The 17,331-nt window shown below is 43.3% G+C and overlaps 1 protein-coding gene and 3 non-coding genes across 5 annotated transcripts in view; all 4 read left to right on the forward strand.

The window, feature by feature from the left end:
• eml3 (EMAP like 3) overlaps positions 1–17,331 on the forward strand; it is a 55,569-nt gene that overhangs the window by 20,788 nt on the left and 17,450 nt on the right. Inside the window, exons 2-8 of one of the 2 annotated variants that reach the window (XM_056369291.1) lie at positions 2,530–2,706; positions 2,788–2,902; positions 3,074–3,577; positions 6,857–6,967; positions 7,230–7,258; positions 14,909–14,944; positions 16,504–16,624. In XM_056369291.1, coding sequence (XP_056225266.1) covers positions 2,530–2,706; positions 2,788–2,902; positions 3,074–3,577; positions 6,857–6,967; positions 7,230–7,258; positions 14,909–14,944; positions 16,504–16,624 — 1,093 coding nt within the window. The remainder of the gene's footprint in view (positions 1–2,529; positions 2,707–2,787; positions 2,903–3,073; positions 3,578–6,856; positions 6,968–7,229; positions 7,259–14,908; positions 14,945–16,503; positions 16,625–17,331) is intronic. The other variant, XM_056369292.1, reaches the window with a different exon arrangement.
• trnas-gcu (transfer RNA serine (anticodon GCU)) lies at positions 7,681–7,762 on the forward strand. Its single transcript has one exon. It is a non-coding gene; the product is annotated as a tRNA-Ser (tRNA).
• On the forward strand, positions 9,470–9,551 carry trnas-gcu (transfer RNA serine (anticodon GCU)). The gene has a single exon. It is a non-coding gene; the product is annotated as a tRNA-Ser (tRNA).
• Positions 10,790–10,871, forward strand: trnas-gcu (transfer RNA serine (anticodon GCU)). Its single transcript has one exon. It is a non-coding gene; the product is annotated as a tRNA-Ser (tRNA).

Genomic DNA, 17,331 nt, shown 5'->3' on the forward strand with positions numbered 1-17,331 from the left:
TTCAAATTAAAGGTAATATACCTTATATGTATATAAACCTGATGGCTATTTAAAAAAAAAAATTTAATATCTTTAATCCATTTCAACAACTCCTCCAACCTGAACAACTGCACACGCCATCTTTTTCAACCCTCTGATATGACTCATACGCTCATTTTTTGCAGGACAGTCTCATTTATAACTATATATACCTTAACTATTAGCTATTGAATTTATTGACAGTGTTTGTTTCTTACATTACTGATGGCAACTGTTTCCTCCTGAATTTAGGGGTGGGAGTGATTTCATCAGCCGATTAATAAGCCATCAGCTTGTTCTTGCTCCAAACTATCATTATTATATCTGCCTTTGAAAATCCTCAATTGTAATTAAAAGCTTATTAAAACAGAAGCAGCTTCTTACTAAAATATGATCAAATATTCTTGTAAAACAGGATACATTAGAAACAAATACCTTCCTTAAATATATTTTAATAAGCTAAGACCTGATACTCTGCGTCTGAGGAATATAAAAGCCTCCAATTCAGAATTTTAAGTTGTTTCACTGTGATATAATAATATTGTAACCTGTGTGTCATTTTTGCTGTATTTGTGTCCACTAGAGCCACAATAAAACATTTTACAGTAACATTTGTTTATCTGACAGGGACATCAGTAAAGCTTCGGTGCAGTAGAGACCTTGGTGTAAGGACTAAGTGCTATATCTATATGTGTGTATCCAAGTGAAGGAGTTCACGTAAAGAAGTGAACTCAAAGTGTAGACATGTTTTATTTTAAAGTTACTGAGCAGAGGCTGGTTCAGAGTGTTGTATGTGAATGTGCCAGATATTTTCAGTCCATGTGTAAATGGAGCTTTAGACTAAAATTACTGGCTCAGTAATTCAAGGTTGTGGATCTGGACTGTTACCATGAGGCTTTAAAGGATTTGTGCAGAGAGGAGTCTGAGGACCTCTTACCTACTTATTACTGAACGAGCAGACGATTTCCTCTGAGCTTCTGGGTCAGTTAACACGGAGCTGTGTTGGACTGCAGAGCAGAAAATAACACTTGAGACAGCTGAGTGAGAATTAGAGTGAATCCTGAAGCACCAACACAGCTGAGTGGAGCCGGAGCTGCAGCCCTGAAGCTCCACAAGCACAGCTCTCTTCCATCCTGTGACACAAGGACAGAGGGAGGCCGTACGCACGCACGCACGCACGCACGCACGCACGCACGCACTCTCTCTCTTTGGACCAGGACCAGCCATGTTCTGCATGTGCACTCACACACGCCAGAACTGAGGCTGTCCTCCACACAATAGAGTCTTTGAGAGGATTTGGACTCTGTTTTGAGTCTGAAATCCCCCAGACTGGACAGCAGGCCAGAGAGCACATGTTTGTTTTCTATACTTGTGAGGAACTTCTTCGACATAATGCATTCCCCAGCTCCTACTCCTAAACTTCATCATCCCACCTTACATCTACCCAGACCCACACCCAGACCCTAGCAGAGACCTGATTCTAACAGTCCTTTGAAAAGCAGTGAGGCCCACCCAAAACATCCTCACAATGATTGTTTAAAACTAAACTTGGTCCTCAGAAAGAGAACGATACAAACACACATCTAGATCAAAACCTCATATCTGTCTGGACCCTGTGTGGTCAGTGTGTGAAACTGAGGAAACTCAATCATGTGGCATTTGGCTGACAAATGATGGAATTTAATGTCGCAACTCACTCACTCACTCACAAAAGGCTTTATTGGCATGACATTTTCAATACACAATTACAATCATTCAATGGAATTAAATTACCAATGAAAAAAAATTTCAATTACAATATTAATATAATATAATATAATCAATCATTACTATAATTTATAGAATAAATTGATAATGAAATAAAGAAGAGGAAAAAAAATTTAAATTATACACATACACCTGCTCATATATACCTACATGTATATACATATACATACATACAAGTAAAAGCAGTTATCAAATAAAGAAAGGAAAAGGAGACAGTGGTGATAAATACATTCCAGTTATATATTGAAATAAAACAAGAAAAGAAAATGTCAATCGTCAAACAAAGAAGTTCATCAGAAAAGTGGCCCAGGACAAAGAGCTGGTCATCCTCTGATCAGGAGGTCGGTGGTTCGATCCCCAGCACCTCCAGTCCACATGTCGAAGTGTCCTTGGGCAAGATACTGAACCCTAGATTAGTGTGTGTATGGTGGAAGAAAGTGCTGTATGTGTGAATGTGGCTTCTGTTGTAAAGTGCTTTATAAGTGCAGTTCATTCCATAGTTAAAGTCTCAGGTCACTGCTTGTCCCACAAAATAAAAGTCCTTCTTGGATTTTTTTATCCAAGTGATAATATTCTATTCTTCATATCATGTTTAATATGTTTAATGTGTTGTTCTGTGGGTGTGAACGCTGCAGTTTTCTTTATTGTGAATCGATGTGATCTGTGTTTTCATGAGCGAGCATGTCTTGTAGCAGTGTTTGGATGAATCTGATGGAACCGGACTTGTTTCTGTCCTCTGTGCAGACGATGTATCAGCAGACAGCAGCGCTGAGTTCCCAGACAGAGCGTCCATGATGGAGGTGCGTCTGCAGGCTCAGGAAGATGAGATCACGCTGCTGAAGTCCTCATTGGCTGACGCTCTGCGCAGGCTCCGCCTCCACGATCAGCTCCTGCCCTTACTGAAACAGCAGCTCATTGCAGGTAGGTGATCTTCAGCTCTACAGCCTGATGCATCACTGCATCACTTGTCAATAACTAATAATCACCTGTCGTCCCACCCAGTGAACCCGGCTGCAGCTCGGGTGCTGAATCAGGTCTGCTGCTCAGATGGTTGCACCAGCAGCAGGAAACTGTCCTCCAGCTCCGCCGTGGATGGGATCCGCCAGACTGCTCCCAGGTACTGGACCCACAGGAGCATGAAGGACCAGAAGCTTTATTTCACTTGATGTGTTTCGTCATGTTGTTTGTTAGATGAGAGTCTCGCTGGTCCGTTCACAAACCTGTTGTGTTCGTGTGATGTCTGTGTAATCTGTAATCTGTGTGATCTCAACCTTTGAACCATCTCCAGCCAACTGTCAGACATTGTGACCAATGCCAATGGCCACATAGGAAGTCCAGTGTCCACAGAGCCCAGACCCAGACCAGCGACACTGGACAGGTCGACCCAGACAGATCCCATCCTCCCAGGGCAGGACGCTGGGCAGAACCGGGTCCCTCTCCCCAGACGTGTCCAGAGCCTGCACCTGGAGGATGCTCTCCTTCCAGGCCAACCTGTCGAAGGGACCCGGGCCAAGCTCCACCGTGTCCCTGGTATGGAGGAGGAGGATGAAGAGCAGGAGGAAGATGAAGGAGGAGGAGCAGAGCAGGAGAAGGAGCTGAGTTGGACATCATCAGTGGAGGAGCCCATCCAGCCCACCACCATCAGAGGCCTCCAGAGGGAGGACTTCCAGGACGGAAGCTGCTCCCCTGAGGAGCAGGGCTCTGCTTCGCCATCAGTCAGAACCCCAGACCAGAACCTCAGCCCCCGCTGCGGGCCCCTGGCCCCCATCCAGGAAGTAGAGAAGACGCCCCTGTGCGTGCTCTCGCCTCACTGCTGCCCTGCATGATCCTCCTCTGTCTTGTGATTGGCTGCATGGCTTCTCTCTGACCAATCAACTCTGACTCGTGTGACTGCAAACCCCAGTTGTGCTGCAAAATCCCTCTTATGAAACTGCCTCAGGTTGCCAGGGTGTGTTAGAGAGGGAAACCCGGGGGTGGGGGGTGGGTGACTGATCTGTCATCATGTCCGCTCTAACCTCTGTGTGCTTTCTTTTCAATGTGTTTAGCGGGGGCCGAGGGAAGCATAATGGCGGCACTCGTCCACACTGAGTGACACGTCCAGGATTAGCTTCACGGCAAACAGATCTGAGCCTAGTGGAAAATGTGATGTTGAACACAGCATAATGTACAAAAGAAGAGGGGGTGGGGGAGTTAGAGTTACAGTGTGTACACATGAGACTGAACGACAGAGGTTGGGGGGTTTGTGTGATGTCACCTCTAAAGAACAGAAAGTGTTTGGGGGTTGTTCTGCTGAGGCTGGTGGTTCTGCCACTCAACTGGGTTTTGCACAAACACACAAACTGACTAAATGCAGTTGTTCCAACCCTTTAATCACTCCTTCATCATCATCTTCCTCACTTAAATCAAGGATCTCTTGCATCCAGTGATTTGTTCTCCACTGTAAACGAGTCATTTCCCAACAGTGATCAGAAAGCATGTGTGTATTTGCTTGTGCATGCAGGTGTTCTTACTTCCTCGTTGTGGCTTGTAGACGAGGTTTCGCTGGTGATGAATAACATGTACTCAACTCTGTCTTGCCTGAGATTAAGCCTGAGATACTGGGAGAGCTGTTCATTCTGCTATATTCAACACTGTATTTAAAGATTAGTGGTACAGAGATTTTTTTTGGGGGGGGGGGGGCTGGTTGGCAGCTGTGTCACTTCCTGAGGCCTGAGACGAAGGTACACGCCACATCTATTTTTAGTCCCATGACGTTTCCTCTGATGCTTCTGGTTTAGTGGCACGTCACAGGAAACAGGCCTGTCACCTGAAATCCTTAGAGACAGTAACAGGTTAATTATGGTTGACAGCTGTGTGTTTGTTTTTGTCTGAATTCAGTCTGAGCCTCAGCAGCAACACAGGAAATTTGGTTATTTCTGCCAAACCTACAGGTTTGCTATTTTAGAATCAGGATTGAGGAGCAATATTCAAACTGGAATTAGTTTTAAGTAAGAGGCTAAAGGGTAAACCCACTACATTATAACTGGTAATTTTTTTCATCTATTATTTATTTTAGTGATGATAACACTGTACTCACCAACTCACTTTGATAAGAAAAAGGTTGTAGATAAACCAAACTTACGTGGAAGAGAAACCAAACGACTGAACGAGTGTTGTAAACATCCATGACAGTTCCTGCCTCACATTTGACCCTGTGTGTTCACTGTAGTCGACCTGAGGGAGTGTTTTAGCGAAATGTCAGGTTTAGTTGAACCTCTGAATAAAGTGGTTCAGATCAACTGCTTACTACCTGTCTGATCATAATGTCTCTCAGAAGCTGTGGAGGGATGAGGGTCTGAAGCAGGCCTTTGAGTGGCTTATTTCCAAGGCCAAGAGTTAGCATAGCATTAGCCAACTACCTTATTGTGTGGTTACATGACAACAAGCCCAGTTTCGGGAACAATCCACTGTGTGGGAGGCGGTGTAACCCTGGAGCTGGACACTGTTCAGGCTAACATTAGCAGCTCTCTGCCTGTGTAATGGATTTAGGGAAGTTTGCCTCACATGTTGGTTTGTCCTCAGAACCTTTTCTCACATAACAGTAAAGTGGGTGGCTCGGTGGAGCAGTGCTTTGCACTGTCGCCTCACAGTAAGAAGGTTCTGGTTTGAACCATCTGGAGCCTCTTTTTTTTCTTTATCAAACACATACTTCATAAACATTCACACAAAGATCTCTTCCCAAATGTTACAGGTTGTAACATGTGAAAAATTTAAGGAGGGGTGGGCATGATTAAATAATTAAAGATTTAATTGAGGAAAAAGACGCTTTCTTTGGTATTTTCTGCCATAGGCATTTTTTAATATAAAACATTAATAATGAATCGATAATTGATCGTTAATTTTCCCGATGATCAATCAAGGAAATTTCTTCAAGTGCCCATCCCTAGTACCTATCTGTCACCATATGGAGTTTCTAATCTTCTACCCCTTTATATATTAGATCATAGTCACTTCTATTTAAGATGGTTCCTTGTTAAAACCATTTGCCTGATGAAGGTCCAGCACAGAAACAGCAAAGCAAATAGTTTATTGTAAGCTAGACAGTGCTGGATTGTTTTAATTTGAGAAAGCTTGACAGGCATAAGCAATGGTAACTAAACAAGACTAAGTCAAAAACTAGTACATGTCTGGACTGCCTTTGGTCAAATCCTGTTAAATCCATTTTAGATCTGCAACGTCGTCTGACAAAAGACTTTTATTAGAGGCAGGTCTTTATGTCTAACTCCCTCTGTTTGATATGTAGAGTTGGTCATAGTCGTTAGTACGAAGCCTCGTTACCGATGACTTCTCTCTCTCCCTCCCTCTCTCCTGCTCTCTCTGCTCGGTGTGTTTTATATTTAGTTATTCCTCTGCCTCCTTTAGTAATAATGATACATGGAATCAAATTAGTTTATTTGCTGTAATAGAGGCAAGGCTCAGTGTATTGGAAGTGCTCGTATTCTTCCCTGCAGTTCCCGAGCAGCCAGGCAACCAGAGCGGCTCGGTACACTGCTGCTCAGCACTCGTCTGACCAGTGATGGAAATGTCATCAGTCAGTCACTCACTCAGTCAGTGACATTTGCAATAGGGCTTGCCCCGCTGTTGTGGTCTGGCCAAAAAAGGTATAAAGGGAGAGGCCTGTGGCTCAGAAGGTAGAGCACAAATCAAAATGTCGGTAGTTCGATTCCCAGCTCCTCCTGCCCCCGGTGTAACATCACTGTGTGAGTAGCGTTGTATGAATGTGAGTGTCTATAAGTTCAGTCCACTGTAATAGGATCAGGCCTTAGTGAGGAGTCTTTGGTGAGTGCAGTGTTATTTCAAATGGTCAAAACTATGAAAATGAAATTCATGTTATAATAAAACAGAATTATATTTGGAACATACGGGAGTGAAATCAATAAATCTGTTTCTGCATGTGTCAGGCTGCTAGTTTACAGATGTTTTTTCATGCATAAATCATGGGATGATTGCCTCCATGTGTGTCGGATCTGGTGTCTGTGCATAGACGCACGCTGTGTGTTTACTGAAGCCGACTCTTCCTGTGGCGTTTCAGGGTTCGCAGGAACAGCGAGAAGCTGGGGAACCCGGAAAGGCAGAGGAAGCGTCTGGATAAGAAGGCGGCATCCTCGGCCAACCTCCTCACCCGCTCCCCCAGCCTGGAGAAGTGAGTCCCACTGCCATCACTCACAGCTGTCACCACACGCTCACACTGCTCACTTTTTCCTATGGCCGCCACAGCCTCATGTATCTCATCAAAGAACACTCACTGGAACGTTGATGGCCCGGATGAATAATAATAAAATTCCTTTCCCATGAAAACCTGACAGATACTCACCATCTGATTCTGGAGTCAGGGGCTGCTCGGTGTTCATGTGTGTGAAGTGGTTTCACATCTCGGTCTTACATGTTGTTCTCTGTCTTCACAGCCGAGCGAAGGAGCTGATTGCCAGTGCAGGTATGAACACTTCACACTCTGATGTCTCATCTCGGATTAAACTTGATTTCACTCAGTACTAGTGTTAAATTAAAACCTTCATTAAGGAGGATTAATTACAGGACTGTTGTGTAGACTTAGTTTTAGTGCAACAATGTGTGAACAATTACAAAATCACATGGAAAGCATGGGTGGAGCAAAAAGGTCCACCACGTCGTGTGGGGAAGAAAGAACACAAAAATACCTGAATTGCTGTAAATGGCAAGGTTCTTCCTAAACTTTCCATTACTATTCATTCACTTTACCAGACTCTCCAGTTGTGAGGGTGAAATTTAGCTCCTGTATGTTCCTGTACTGACATGAAAACCTTAGGAGCAGACCTGGAAACACTCCTGGGTTTATTACCCAGACCACCTTTTTCCTTTGAACAGCGTTTACGACAGGACGAGGTGGCCGAGTGGTTAAGGCGATGGACTGCTAATCCATTGTGCTCTGCACGCGTGGGTTCGAATCCCATCCTCGTCGGAGTGCAGTTTACTTTAGTCTGCCATGTTTCCATGTCAACAAGATCACGTTCTGTCCCGAATTTTCTCTTCCTCTTTGATACACTGTCACACGTACTTGGAAATAACCTGGCAAAAACAATGACTAGAGTTGCTCACAGGGGAATTAGCTCAAATGGTAGAGCGCTCGCTTAGCGTGCGAGAAGTAGTGGGATCGATGCCCACATTCTCCAGCACATCTCTATTCTTGATGACGAGGCATAACTTGCAAAGCACTGAGTCTTTCCACACCAGCCTGATGGAAAACTCAGGAACCAGTGAGACAATGAAATGCCATCCTCCTAGAAATCCAGTTTGAGTTAAAGATCAGTGGATTTGAAGGTTCATTAGACATGTAAACACTACTGAGAGGTTTATGATACTCTGGGATGAAATTGCACAACTCTGCACATTTATCGTTGCAGCAATTATGTCGTTATTTCTAATGACGATTGCAAGTTGAGCAGTATAAATGTGCTGTTCACAAATTAAGCCAGTAGTTGGACAGCTTATTTGAGATTACTCTCTGTTTTTAAAGGTTGACAGAGGGTCATTTTTCTCAAGGCTCGGCTATGGTAGTGTCATGTACAATGAGCTCCCACAGGGGAATTAGCTCAAATGGTAGAGCGCTCGCTTAGCATGCGAGAGGTAGTGTGATCGATGCCCACATTCTCCAGTAGTCTTTAGTTCCTGTTGTTAAAGACAGGGTCATGTGTGAAAGTCACTGAGCGATGGACAAAACTAGTGCATGTTTCAACTCAGGAACAACAGAGTCAATGAAATATCATCCAGGAAGTCCGTTTCAACAAATACATCTATGCGTTTGAATGCCCCAAATTCTTCCTTCCTCATTGATACACTGTCACACGTACTTGGAAATAAGCTGGCAAAAACAATCACATACAGTTACTCACAGGGGAATTAGCTCAAATGGTAGAGCGCTCGCTTAGCATGCGAGAAGTAGTGGGATCGATGCCCACATTCTCCAGCACATCTCTATTCTTGAAGACGAGGCATAACTTGCAAAGCACTGACTCTTTCCACACCAGCCTGATGGAAAACTCAGGAACCTGTGAGACAATGAAATTCCAGTTTGAGTTAAAGATCAGTGGATTTGAAGGTTCATTAGACATGTAAACACTACTGAGAGGTTTATGATACTCTGGGGAGTTATTTCCCCACTGAATGCTCATCAAAGTAGGGATGTCATGAGAACCGATACTTTGGGACCAAGTGGATGCCAAAATTCTGAAAATGTGATGGTATTTCTTCCACAGTACCATAAGTACTGAAGATGTTGTAGGTACTAGAGATGTGGTTCTTCCGGAATTAAAGAGGGCAGTATAATACCTGTACAAGCCTTCTAGTCTGACATCAAACTCAAAGAGAGGAGGGAGGCAGGTACAGAGAACAATTACAACAACACGTGGAAAGGACGGGTAGAGCAAAAAGGTCGGCTACGAAGTGTGGAAAAGAAAGCACACGCTCACACATAAATTGCTGTAAATGGCAAGGTTCTTCCTAAACTTCCATTACTATTCATTCACTTTACCAGACTTTCCAGGTGTGAGGGTGAAATTTAGCTCCTGTATGGTCCTGTACTTACGTGAAAATCTTAGGAACTGACCTGGAAACAGTCCTGTGTTTACTACCCAGACCACCTTTTTCCTTTGAACTGTGTTTACAACAGGACGAGGTGGCCGAGTGGTTAAGGCGATGGACTGCTAATCCATTGTGCTCTGCACGCGTGGGTTCGAATCCCATCCTCGTCGGAGTGCAGTTTACTTTAGTCTGCCATGTTTCCATGTCAACAAGATCAGTTTCTGTCCCAAATATTCTCTTCCTCATTGATATACTATCACACGTACTTGGAAATAATCTGGCAAAAACAATGGCAGTCACTCACAGGGGAATTAGCTCAAATGGTAGAGCGCTCGCTTAGCATGCGAGAAGTAGTGGGATCGATGCCCACATTCTCCAATAGTCTTTAGTTCCTGTTGTTAAAGACAGGGTCATGTGTGAAAGTCACTGAGCGATGGACAAAACTAGTGCATGCTTCAACTCAGGCACAACAGAGTCAATGAAATATCATCCAGGAAGTCCGTTTCAAAAATACATCTATGCGTTTGAATGCCCCAAATTCTCTCTTCCTCATTGATACACTGTAACACGTACTTGGAAATAACCTGGCAAAAACAATCACATACAGTTACTCACAGGGGAATTAGCTCAAATGGTAGAGCGCTCGCTTAGCATGCGAGAAGTAGTGGGATCGATGCCCACATTCTCCAGCACATCTCTATTCTTAATGACGAGGCATAACTTGCAAAGCACTGAGTCTTTCCACACCAGCCTGATGGAAAACTCAGGAACCAGTGAGACAATGAAATGCCATCCTCCTAGAAATCCAGTTTTAGTTAAAGATCAGTGTATTTGAAGGTTCATTAGACATGTAAACACTACTGAGAGGTTTATGATACTCTGGGGAGTTATTTCCCCACTGAATGCTCATCAAAGTAGGGATGTCATGAGAACCGATACTTTGGGACCAAGTGGATGCCAAAATTCTGAAAATGTGATGGTACTTCTTCCACAGTACCATAAGTACTGAAGATGTTGTAGGTACTAGAGATGTGGTTCTTCCGGAATTGAAGAGGGCAGTATAATAACCGTACAAGCCTTCTAGTCTGACATCAAACTCAAAGAGAGGAAGGAGGCAGGTACAGAGAACAATTACAACAACACGTGGAAAACACGGGTAGAGCAAAAAGGTCGGCTATGAAGTGTGGAAAAGAAAGCACACGCTCACACATGAATTGCTGTAAATGGCAAGGTTCTTCCTAAACTTCCATTACTATTCATTCACTTTACCAGACTTTCCAGGTGTGAGGGTGAAATTTATCTCCTGTATGGTCCTGTACTTACGTGAAAATCTTAGGAGCTGACCTGGAAACAGTCCTGGGTTTACTACCCAGAACCACCTTTTTCCTTTGAACAGCGTTTACAACAGGACGAGGTGGCCGAGTGGTTAAGGCGATGGACTGCTAATCCATTGTGCTCTGCACGCGTGGGTTCGAATCCCATCCTCGTCGGAGTGCAGTTTACTTTAGTCTGCCATGTTTCCATGTCAACAAGATCAGTTTCTGTCCCAAATTCTCCCTTCCTCATTGATACACTGTCACACATACTTGGAAATAACAATGACATACAGTTACTCACAGGGGAATTAGCTCAAATGGTAGAGCGCTTGCTTAGCATGCGAGAAGTAGTGGGATCGATGCCCACATTCTCCAATAGTCTTTAGTTCCTGTTGTTAAAGACAGGGTCATGTGTGAAAGTCACTCAGCGATGGACAAAACTAGTGCATGCTTCAACTCAGGCACAACAGAGTCAATGAAATATCATCCAGGAAGTCCGTTTCAACAAATACATCTATGCGTTTAAATGTCCCAAATTCTCTCTTCCTCATTGATACACTGTCACACGTACTTGGACATAACCTTAGAAAAACAATGACATAGAGTTCATCACAGGGGAATTAGCTCAAATGGTAGAGCGCTCGCTTAGCATGCGAGAAGTAGTGGGATCGATGCCCACATTCTCCAGCACATCTCTATTCTTGATGACGAGGCATAACTTGCAAAGCACTGAGTCTTTCCACACCAGCCTGATGGAAAACTCAGGAACCAGTGAGACAATGAAATGCCATCCTCCTAGAAATCCAGTTTGAGTTAAAGATCAGTGGATTTGAAGGTTCATTAGCTTATTTGAGATTACTCTCTGTTTTTAAAGGTTGACAGAGGGTCATTTTTCTCAAGGCTTGGCTATCCTAGTATGAAGTCCAGCGGGGTGGACCTAATTACACATCATGATGATCCATGTGCTGTAAAGTGTTTGATTATTGGTGACTGGAAGGAGAAGGAGAAGCTAACTGCAGCAGAGTCCAGGCTGACACAAGCTAAACTGGGTGAATCTGCACCTGTTGCTCCATCTAACCACTGACAGTCAGAGAGTTAGATACTATAAAAATCATTTAAAGACTGAAGTGTTGCATCCTGAAGAGGATTAGGATTACCACATCTATAATAATACTGTTGTGTTGGCACAGACTCTATGAATCACACTGATGCTGAAATGGTTGTTGGCAGTGTTTCCTCATCGTGCTGCCTGCAGACAGTCAGACGTCACAGGACAGGACAGGTGTTTGCACGAAAACCAAGCCTTGTGATTGGCAGGTGACCTTTTTACTTGGTGTGCAAAAACAGCCCGGCAGTTAATGACGCAGTTGGGAGCGCAATCCAGAGCGGAACAAATAGAGACTTGCTCTGTGGCTTCTGGGGTTTTGAAAAGTTATCAGGGATCATGATCACATGTCTCTGGGTTTGAGTCAGGGACTTTTCCCACGTTTCCCTGACTGCAGTGCTGGCGAGGCCCGAGTTGAACCGTATGTCTGTACTGGTGCCCAGGCAGCTCCTCACTTTTTCACACATGGACTCATTTGTGCAGAAATGAGTGTATTTCCCAACCAACCACACTTGTGGTTAGCGTAGCTTTTATGAGCGTTGGCTTTCAGTCTGTTTGTACCCTGTCCTGCAGGGCAGAGAGCTGGAGGAAGATGAAGAGAAAGCAGCTCTACCACTGATCTTCACATCACTCCGATAAGATCAGTTGTTGTTGGCTGGAAACGTGTCAGGGTGTGTTTTTATTAAGAAGGTGTTGGTTCAAAAGTCATTTTAAATTAGTGCTCATGGTTTATTTTTAGGCATCAACTTTAAACTGTTTAATCTTATTATGAAGTGAATGAAAACTTTAGTATCCCTGCTGTTAACTGTGTGAATGGTGCTCAAATACAGTGATTACATAAATGTTAGTGGGAGCTAATAAGTGTTGACAGGAAGGTGTGGGGGGCCCAAACATTTCAAACTCTCTGCAGGTCCCTGCTGACACCAAACGGCCTCACTACCATTTCACTGAGTGGCCATCTTTACAGCTGAACGTCCCCTTTGAACACCACAAACATCACTCAGCAGGACCTTTTCCCTCGTGCTTCAACTCGCTGTCACTTTTTTTTTTAATGTAAGCTCTCGTGAAGCCAAACACTGCCGAGCCTGTGCTGCCTGGAATTCCCTTCGCTGTGGTCGGCTGATCCGCCGCTCCACTCCAGCTCACTCGACGGGATGATGGATGGCCAGCTTTTCAGAGGAGAGTGCCAGAAAAACATTTTTCCCGCTCTCTTCCACTCTGCCTCTCATTCCACTTAATAACTCTGCTGATAATTGTGCCTTGCACGAGCTGTTTTAGATTCCTTCACAGGAAGTAACAAGGGGACAGTGATAGGACAAATTTAAATATTTCTTATTAGCATAAAGTATTGAAAACTGTCTCTGAAACCTGACAGTGACTGCCTGGTCAGACAATTGATTTAGATCATAATTCTGCCAATTTTAGACCATATTTTGCTAATTTTTTACTTACTTTTGTAGTGACTAGAGTTTATATTTGATGTACCTTTAAGCAGTGACAGTTCCCCCTGTACTGGTGCTCTCCTGTTGAGTTTTTGGTGCCAATGATGTTGTCACAGCTGTAATACAGAGACAGGCACTAAAAACACTACTACTAAATAAACTAACCCTGACAGATTGGAATCATGGTGTGAGCTCACAGAACTACCAGTTGCTGTGAGTCTGGTCGTCACCATCTGGACCTGTTAAAGGGAAATGCTAACGCTAGCTGGCTCCCCTCTTCTCTATAATGTGGACTGAGCGTGCAGGAGCTGCCTGCAGGGGTTGAAGTAACGTGCATGGTGGTGGGAATCAACATTAGCATTAGAAAGCTAGGCTAACTTACCAAATAGAGCACACTAATCCTGAATGATAAACAGACGGATAAAAACCAACTTGCATCAGCATTGATAGGCTCCCTTATTTTTTCACATAAAAGGTGGCAACCTGATCAGTCGCCCACCTACAGGCTGAGATGCTGTTTCCACTGATGTGTCCAAAGACACTTTTAGTGATGAAGAATGCAAATTTCACTTTGACTTCAGAAGTAATTTAATGTTTCAGAGCTCTGCTCTGAATGAAAGTGGTGTTTGAAAGTTTTGTTTTTCATCAGAGCACAGAGAAAGTGTTGTTCTGAGTACTGAAACTCAGGTGCAGTGTCGACATCAGTGAAACTAGTAGAAGAAATTTAACTGGTATTGCTTTTTTATTTTCACCTGGAAACCAGGGACTCATGTCATTACTCTCATATGAACTGCGATGAACAGTTTTATGATTGTCCTCTCTCTGGATAAGACTAAATTGGCAGGTCCAACAACAGTGAAAGCAGGAATACGTTTCTTCCTGTTTCCTCACTGTCACATGACCAGTGTTGTGGCTTGACTGAGGATCTTGAGCTGTGTTCCAATTCAGGGGTTGCATCCTTCGGAGGATGTGGTCTACGTTGTAGACTGAAGGCCGAACTGAAATGAGACGGTCTGGTCTACAGAGGATTTTCACGTTGTGTCACCAGCTGTTCCTTTACTGTTGTGTCGTAAAGCACAGTTCCTGTCACCTAGCAACCGACACCCAACTTTTTTTTAAAATAAAATCTTTTAAGGCCTGTGGTTTTAACATTTGTGCCGTTAGCTGTTGAAATGAGCTGAAACCCAATGCCTACATTTAACAGTGTAATCCTCAGGCTCTCTGTCAGTGTTGTTTACTACCGTATGATTTTCATTACTGGCGCAATGAATCTTGGGATAGTTTTGGACCATGAAGGATCCACCTGTTGGAGCATTCGCTGTCCAGGAAAAGAAGGACACATTTGAAGGAGCCTTTGAAATGGGACAGTCTAGTCTCTCTGGCCTTTTACAACCATGTCATGGTCAGACAAACAGTTAGAGATCATGACCTTAAGCTTTCATTATTTCACTCTGCTTGGCTTCAGCCTCCAGTCTCATAAAACAAGTTGCCGAGGTAACAGACTCAGGTCAGAGGAAATAGAAGAAGAGATGGAAAAGGAAAAGGAAAACATAATCCATCTTGAAATCCAAAACTCATAAATCAGCTGGAATCAGCTGTGATTTAATGCTCAAAGGATCCTGCTGTTTATTTGTCTGACTAAAGTTGGCTTTGTTCTCACACAGGATCCCCGGGGTCCAGGAGAGGAACCTACAGCCAAGGTAGAGCCACTGTTCTGTCATTCTGCATCTTTAGCTCTTCTTCTGCAGAGAGCAGGCTGTACTTTTCCAGCAGTATCCCATCACACACAGTCGTCTGCTGTTGTCTATTGGCAGCTGCCCAGTGTAAACCACGCTGAGACTGAATATTAGACTCATCAGATGGACAGAGAACAATCCCAGTGGGATGGAAATGTTGCTCTCTCCTGCTGAGGAAATGGTTTAAAAGTTACGATCACATTTTTTAAAGTGAGAAAGGTCAACCCTGTATGCAGCATTAGATATTTTATAGACGCTATGATGACATCTACTGTCTCTATCAAATAAATATTATTTTTAGCCAGGTGGAGTTGGTTCATTACTTTGGTCCTGAATCACAGTATCTCAACAGCTGTTGGATAAAAGGCCATAAAATGTAGTGCAGACATTAATTATCCACAGAGTCTGAGTGATCTACTGACTTTTCCTTTAGCACCACCAATAGGTTTACTAGATTTTTACTAAAAAATAAAAAAAGTTCCAGTGAACACAAGTAAGGAGGCTCACAGTTTCATCCTTCTGAATACATCACAGGCCAAGTTGAAGTCAGAGAACTGTAAATGCTCTTAAAGTGAGTTCAAGTGTTATTCAGGTGAATCTTAATAAAATGTTCTAGTGTATGTAGTAGACATGGCTAATGCAAATTGTCAAATATAATGCCAGTATTGAAATAACACCTGAGTTGGTGGATGAACTGTTAAAGTCTCAGGTTGCAGTTTTTTACAGTCTGCCCTGCTGCTGAATCTGACCCTCATTTCACTGATTTGCTGTCTGTACATTGAACCTTGACATGTGATACATAAAACTTTGCTCCTGCTGTTTAGTGGCAGCATCGCAATAATATCAGATGTCTGTATTTGGGCTTAACTGCATCAACATCACACATTAATTACACATTATGTTATGGATCTCGCCCAAGCCTGGTGGCCAAGGTGAGATAATAAAAAGATTTTAGGGGGTGGATGCTATATTGTAAAAATATTTTATTGGCATTTTAGGAATCAAGCCGAAGATAAATTCATAGAGACTGTCTTTATTGACTACTTTCCTTTTAAAGTAAAAGCCTACCAGAACAGAGAGGCGTTATGCCTCTTGAGCCACTTGAGGAAGGCTTTTAATGTGAAACATCTGTGTAGGAAGTAGGGAGTTTCACAGTGATTGCAAAACAGAGAAGTGGAGGCAACTGGAAATAATTAGTGAATGTTTTAAAGAGAAAGTGAGAGAAGCAGAGTGATGAGACTCTGTTCTGCTGATGGATTTAAAGCTGTGGTGAAGAACAGAGGTCGCTGAGACACTGACAGACCGAGGACATGTTGAGTTTGTACAAACAGCAAGTTAAAAGGAGCAGATGTAAGATAGAGTCATTAAAAAGATAATATAGACATAAAGACCTGTCTCTGATGTCTTTCACATAAAGGACGGCTCTGCAGGGAAGTGAAGGAAAATGTAAAATACATGGCGGGAAAATCAACAGTTGGGTGTGTTTGCTGCTACATTAAGCCTCCTCTCTGTTTGTCCTCCAGGACAGTCAATCAAGATGTTCATCCGAGGCCGGCCCATCACCATGTACATCCCCTCCAACATCCAGAACTACGAAGACCTGAAGATGGAGCCGCCCTCAGAGAGGCTGGAGCTGGACTGGGTGTATCCTTCCACAGCAGTGCTCAGCCTCTTGTTACTGACTTCACTGTGCGCTCACCTCCTGGACTCTGGCCACACGATGTGTCCCTGATAAATATCACTGTGGTCCTCCAGAGTCTGTGAGAGCAGAGTCATCCATGGACTGAGCTGTGAGGTCGTGGGTCACAAGTCTAAAATAACATCATTTGTTTATTTATGGACGTTTTTATTGGCCTTTGTCATCTGTAAACCACAGAAGACGAATGTGAACCATGAACCACATTATCTCACTTTCCACAAACAAGTTCTTACAAATATAAATTTCAGCATGAAAATATTTAAAGTGATATTTATGCGTTTGTTTTTCTCCAGAGAGTTCTGCAGGAGTCCAAAACCTCCTGTTCCCTCTTCCTGAAGTCTCTGCTTTTTTCAATGTGTTTTTGGTCAGATGACTGAAATCAGCTCTGTGTAAAAACAAGCGCAAGACATTTTCACATTATTCTACAGCATAAAATACGTCAGTTAATTCCCCAGTCCTGATTTCTTTAAGGTTCTGTGGACACCTGACATCAGATCAGCTGTGGTGCGAATTAGACAAAAATCTGCAAGCAAATAAGAGGGAAGTCACAAATGTCACATGGCCAACAAACTAACAGGAAGTGAGCCACAAATCATGTGTTCAATTGTGCACTGTAATTAAGACAGTCAGTTTTCGTTATCATGAAACCACA

This window comes from Seriola aureovittata, chromosome 23, assembly GCF_021018895.1.
Source record: "Seriola aureovittata isolate HTS-2021-v1 ecotype China chromosome 23, ASM2101889v1, whole genome shotgun sequence".
Classification (NCBI taxonomy): Eukaryota; Metazoa; Chordata; class Actinopteri; order Carangiformes; family Carangidae; genus Seriola; species Seriola aureovittata.